Here is a 6288-nt window from a genome sequence, read left to right on the forward strand (position 1 = left end):
ACAGCTACTTTAAAAGGTCAGTTAAAAGTGTCACTTTTGCCGTACACTGGGCATCTGCAGGAAGTTTTATTTAAATTGTAGGATTCTTTTAGTAAAATCAGTTTCTCTCCTTGCAAGCCACTTCTGAACATTTGTGTGCATTTATAGTAAAGCTACTTAACTGTGGTCAGTGTATCAAACAATTGTGATTAACACAAAAACCAGAAAGACGGAATTAATTTTTAAGAAATGGAAAGGACAAAACTCAGAAAATACTAAATTGGAAAATCCCCAAAGATAAAAGAGAGATCATAGGGCCCTACATACCCTGTTTCCCCGAAAATAAGACAGTGTCTTATATTAATTTTTGCTCCCAAAGATGCGCTAGGTCTTATTTTCAGGGGATGTCTTATTTTTCAGAAATGAAAAATGCCTTATTATCGGTGGATGCCTTATTATCGGGGAGGTCTTATTATCGGGGGGATCCCTTATATTACAACGAGAGGCAAAACTGTAAGTAGGCCTTATTTTCGGAGGATGTCTTATTTTCGGGGAAACAGGGTAGATGTGTACCATCTTCCGAAACAACTCCCGGGGGTGGAGATGGGCTCAGGGCTCCAGGCTTGATCGATGGAGGGGAAGCTCTGGGTTTGGGGCTCTGGTCTCCCACAACTGGGTAGAGACTCCAGGATCCGGGCTATAGCACCCAGGGCGGAGGGGGGAAGGGAGGACTCCGGGCTTGTGGTCCAGGTTCAAGCCACCAAGAGAGATGAAGGGAAGAGACCTGGTCTTTGGCTGCCATGGGAGGGGGTCAGGACTCCAAGCTTCAGCTGCTGGGGAGGTGGAAGGGAGTGGGGGGGTCTGGGCTCTGCGACTCATCCACTGGAGAGCAGGGAGGGAGGTTGGGGCTCTGGACTTCAGCCACAAGAGGGGTGAGGGGGTCAGTGCTCCGGGCTTCAGTCACTGGGGTGACAGCCCCTCCCCCAGTGCACTGGCCCCCAGATCCTCTCACCTGCTCCGCCAGAGTGAAACCCAGTCCAGCGCATCCCGCTGCAGCTCGCAGCTCCACCATCACCTGGTCCTGCTCCGGGCAGCTGTCAAGCTCCTTGAATTCAAGTTTGTAAACTACTTTGTGACTCCCCAGGTACAATGTGATATATTCTGTACATGCAAAGTATCAGTCCTTTGTGCATCCCCTCCCAGAAATCAAAATTCCTAGAGATTTTGGCCGAGTCTCTCAGTGTTGCTAATGGTACTAGCCTCTGTCTGTATGTCTGTGTGTGTGTGTGTGTGTACGCATAAGTTTATTGTGATGTTGTGTGACAAGAGCAAAGACCGTTCTGGTTCAGCTTCTTGTCCTGCCTTCAGTCTGCCAACTTGCTTGGTTGACAACGGCAGGTGAACCCAGGAGCTGATAGACGTGTACTATCCATCTGTCAACAACTTCTTGAATCAGCTATTTCCACAGGTTTTCGAAAGAAGATGAGATTTTACAAAAGGTAATTCCCAGATTCTTTTCCTGCTCCTTAGATCACACTTGACAGGTTGGTGCCTCTTTCATAGATTCATAGATTCTAGGACTGGAAGGGACCTCGAGAGGTCATTGAGTCCAGTCCCCTGCCCTCATGACAGGACCAAATACTGTCTAGACCATCCCGGATAGATATTTATCTAACCTACTCTTAAATATCTCCAGAGATGGAGATTCCACAACCTCCCTAGGCAGTTTATTCCAGTATTTACTGAACAAGTTTTCTCCCTCCTCCTTATGACACCCTTTTAGATACCTGAAAACTGCTATCATGTCCCCTCTCAGTCTTCTCTTTTCCAAACTAAACAAATCCAATTCTTTCAGCCTTCCTTCATAGGTCATGTTCTCAAGACCTTTAATCATTCTTGTTGCTCTTCTCTGGACCCTCTCCAATTTCTCCACATCTTCCTTGAAATGTGGTGCCCAGAACTGGACACAATACTCCAGTTGAGGCCTAACCAGCGCAGAGTAGAGCGGAAGAATGACTTCTCATGTCTTGCTCATAACACACCTGTTAATGCATCCCAGAATCATGTTTGCTTTTTTTGCAACAGCATCACACTGTTGACTCATATTTAGCTTGTGGTCCACTATAACCCCTAGATCTCTTTCTGCCGTACTCCTTCCTAGACAGTCTCTTCCCATTCTGTATGTGTGAAACTGATTGTTCCTTCCTAAGTGGAGCACTTTGCATTTGTCTTTTTTAAACTTCATTCTGTGTACCTCAGACCATTTCTCCAATTTGTGCAGATCATTTTGAATTATGACCCTATCCTCCTAAGCAGTTGCAATGCCTCCCAGTTTAGTATCATCTGCAAATTTAATAAGCGTACTTTCTATGCCAATATCTAAGTCATCGATGAAGATATTGAACAGACCCGGTCCCAAAACAGACCCCTGCGGAACCCCACTTGTTATAGCTTTCCAGCAGGATTTGGAACCATTAATAACTACTCTCTGAGTACGGTTATCCAGCCAGTTATGCACCTGCCTTATAGTAACCCCATCTAAGTTGTATTTGCCTAGTTTATCAATAAGAATATCATGCGAGACCCTATCAAATGCCTTACTGAAATCTAGGTATACCACATCCTCCGCTTCTCCCTTATCCACAAGACTCGTTATCCTATCAAAGAAAGCTATTAGATTGGTTTGACATGATTTGTTCTTTACAAATCTATGCTGGCTATTCCCTATCACATTACCACCTTCCAAGTGTTTGCAGATGATTTCCTTGATTACTTGCTCTTCCCTGACACAGAAGTTAAACTAACTGGTCTGTAGTTTCCTGGGCTGTTTTTATTTCCCTTTTTATAGATGGGCACTATATTTGCCCTTTTCCAGTCCTCTCCTGTCTCCCATGATTTTCCAAAGATAATAGCTAGAGGCTCAGATACCATCTCTATTAGCTCCTTGAGTATTCTAGGATGCATTTCATCAGGCCCTGGTGACTTGCAGGCATCTAACTTTTCTAAGTGATTTTTAACTTGTTCTTTTTTTATTTTATCTTCTAAACCTACCCCCTTCCCATTAGCATTCACTATGTTAGTCATTCCTTCAGACTTCTCGGTGAAGACCAAAACAAAGAAGTCATTAAGTATCTCTGCCATTTCCAACTTTCCTGTTACTGTTTCTCCCTCCTCACTGAGCCTGTTGCTGGCTGTGATGGCATATGACCGTTATGTGGCCATCTGTAACCCGCTGCTCTATACGGTCACCATGTCCAGGCAGCTTTGTAAAGTGCTGGTGGCTGGGGTGTACGCTGCGGGGGTGATGGATTCAATGATACACACGTGTTTTACATTTCAGCTATCATTCTGTAGCTCCAACATCATCAATCATTTCTTCTGTGACATCCCTCCACTGTTGGCGCTCTCCTGTTCTGACACCCGCATCAATGAGATTGTGATGTTTGCTTTCACCTGCTACATTATAGTGATCAGCCTTGTGATTGTCCTCCTCTCCTATGTCTATATCACCTCCACCATCCTGCATATCCGCTCCCCCAATGGCCGGCACAGAGCCTTCTCCACCTGCACTTTCCACTTGACCTCTGTGGTCCTGTTTTTTGGCACCCTCCTCTTCATGTATTTACGTCCCACCTCCAGCTATTCCATGGACACGGACAAAGTGGCCTCAGTGTTTTACACGCTGGTTATCCCCATGTTGAACCCCCTCATCTACAGCCTGAGGAACACAGAGGTGAAGGACTCCCTGAGGAAAGCAATGAATAAACTCCTAACCAATTCTTGAATCTATTTAACTTAGTACTGGTTTTTTTGATGAGGAGTGGAAACAGGTGAATTCAACTCCCAGCCCATTGCAATGTAATTTCGCAGAGCCCATGGCAGTATTGTTCATTATTCTATTGTTATTATTATTAATTTGTTTGTATTCCAACAAGGTCTGCAGGCCCCAAATGAGATCAGTGGGCAAAACGTGGGAAGAATCACAGGTCCAGAAAGAGAGAATGATTATGTAGGCTGGTGGCTAGGCGCACCAACCTAGAGGGTGAGATGCTCAACTTCACGTCTCTGTTCTGAGGGTTATTGAATTAGTTATCCACAGTAGAACAACTTTGAAAGGAGAGATTGAGAGCAACCCAGACTGGAATAGCACAGCACTCAGGGGCTGGGATACTTTCTGGAAATGCAGGAAACCCAAGTGCAGAGTGTGATGAGTTCGGTCACAGAGACCCTCGTTGGGACTGTCACCTGATGTGCTGAAATTACCTCTGAGCCCATTTTCCCTGCTAGCCTGGGTCTCCAGAACCCTGCCTTGTTGAGAGAGACACGCTAGCCTGCTGCAGCACAGACCCAGAATCTGGGCCACGCCCCCCAAAGCTTCAGTTCTAGACTGATACCAGCTCAGCAGGATACCGGTCTCCAGCACGCAGACACCCAGCTCCCAATGGAATCTAAACCCCAAATAAATCCGTTTTACTCTGTATAAACCTTATACTAGGGAAAAACGATAAATGTTCACCCTCTATATCACTGATAGAGAGAGATGCACAGCTGTTTGCCCCCCCAGGGAACAATTGTTTTCACTCAGTTTCTAAATAAACAAAAGTGATTTTATTAAGTATTAAAAGTGGTATTTAAGTGGTTTTAAGTAATAGAACAGAACAGAACAGACAGTAGCTAGGTAAGTGGAAAAATTACACTGAGGGTAAATACAACCTAACTGCCTCAAACATGCTATGAAAAGTTTCTCAGCCCTGTGCGACAAAGCTCAGTTGATCTAACATTTAAACATAAACCAGGCCTCAGAGAAGCTGCGGATGGAAAAGACCAGTTGGGAAATCCAGTCCTATCTCCCTGCCAGGGCAGCGGAATCCCCTTCGGTTGGAAATATTCCAGCTGTCCCAGCTTCCCAGTAGAGATTATTCTGCATTCTGATTGAGCTCAGTGTCAAGCTGTGTGTGTGTGTAGAGGGCGCTCTCTCTGTGTGTGTTTGTGTTTGGTGTGAAGTGGGCACTGTGTGTGTGTGCAGTGAGCACTGTGTGTGTGTGTGATGGGGGGTATAGTAGAGCTGAATGTCAAGTGTAGGCAGGTGTGTGTGTCCCTTGCCCTGCCCAGTGCTCAGGATGGCATCCCACACCGGTGTAGGGCCCTTTGTGAGATCATAGAATCGTAGGACAGGAGGGGACCTTGAGAGGTCATTTATTCCATTCCCCTGCGCTCATGGCAGGACTGAATATTATCTAGACCATCCCTGACAGGTGTTTGTCCAACCTGCTCTGAGAAACCTCCAATGATGGAGATTCCACAAGCTGCCTGGGCAATTTATTCCAATGCCTAACCACTCTGACAGTTATGGAGTTTTTCCTAATGTCCAACCTAAACCTCCCTTGCTGTAATTGAAGCCCATTGCTTCTTCTCCTGTTTCAGGGACTATAAGATATAGGAGATAAATAAAATTAGCAAAAGAATCAGGAGGGCGCTGGCATGCTTGGGGATATTTTGTTGCAGCATCTTCAGAGAACAATTACATTTTTCGCTTCAGCATCACATTGAAAGGGCCCTCAGTTATCAATTGTCTGGTCTTATTTAACACTTTATATATTTTGATCTTCCACAAGCTGTAACTCCAGATACTTTGCAACATTAAATAATACAAGCCAGTAAACGAGAGACATGAGAAATGACTGAAAGCAACGGTGGTAAGACTGAAGCCCCAATGCAGAGGGACTGAAAGAAAGTTAAAAGGCATAAATACAGTGGGAAAGTTTTCCATTTAAGAGCAGACTTGACGAAAAGGGGAGAACTGAGTGGTTCAGGGATACTTTTTGTTGGTCCAGATTTCTCACTGCCCATACAACTACCCTACCCCAACACAAGTACACGGGCTCATTGTCAGAAGAACATCGGTCCTTTGTTTTTGATACTTAACCTATCAACAAGTATAAAACCTGAAATACACAACTAAAGGGGCAAAGGTTTTCATCCTACCTCTTTCCTTTTCACAAGCCGCCCTCCCCCCCGCCATCCCACTACAACCCAAACAGAAGTTCCTTCTAAGCTCAGGAGACAGCCCAATGAATTGCTGAATTGTTCATTTCTCCTTAAACCGTTGACTAAGACAGTGGTTGCCAAATTTTTGTATCAAAGAGGATGGTCAGCTCGAAAAGGCCTGTTGATGAATGAAGGAAACCCCTAAATGTCCCTTTAATCAGGCCTTGCCAACACCCCAAATCAAGCAGCTAATAAAGGGATGTTATGTGGGCCAAGTTGTGGGGACTGAAGAAGCAAATATACCATTGACACAACAGATGT

The 6288-nt window shown here is 45.0% G+C and overlaps 1 protein-coding gene across 1 annotated transcript; it reads left to right on the top strand.

Annotated features, from left to right (window-relative positions):
* The first annotated feature begins 3175 nt into the window (after positions 1-3175).
* LOC135980432 (olfactory receptor-like protein OLF2) lies at positions 3176-3763 on the top strand. The gene has a single exon (XM_065580422.1). It carries the CDS (start codon positions 3176-3178, stop codon positions 3761-3763), a length of 588 nt encoding a protein of 195 aa, XP_065436494.1.
* Positions 3764-6288: the final 2525 nt, after the last annotated feature.

This window comes from Chrysemys picta, unplaced genomic scaffold, assembly GCF_011386835.1.
Source record: "Chrysemys picta bellii isolate R12L10 unplaced genomic scaffold, ASM1138683v2 scaf3263, whole genome shotgun sequence".
In the NCBI taxonomy this organism is placed as follows: domain Eukaryota; kingdom Metazoa; phylum Chordata; order Testudines; family Emydidae; genus Chrysemys; species Chrysemys picta.

Bases quoted from the DNA above. Each gene is read 5' to 3' on its own strand.
- LOC135980432 (XM_065580422.1), top strand. From the start codon at position 3,176: ATGGCATATGACCGTTATGTGGCCATCTGTAACCCGCTGCTCTATACG.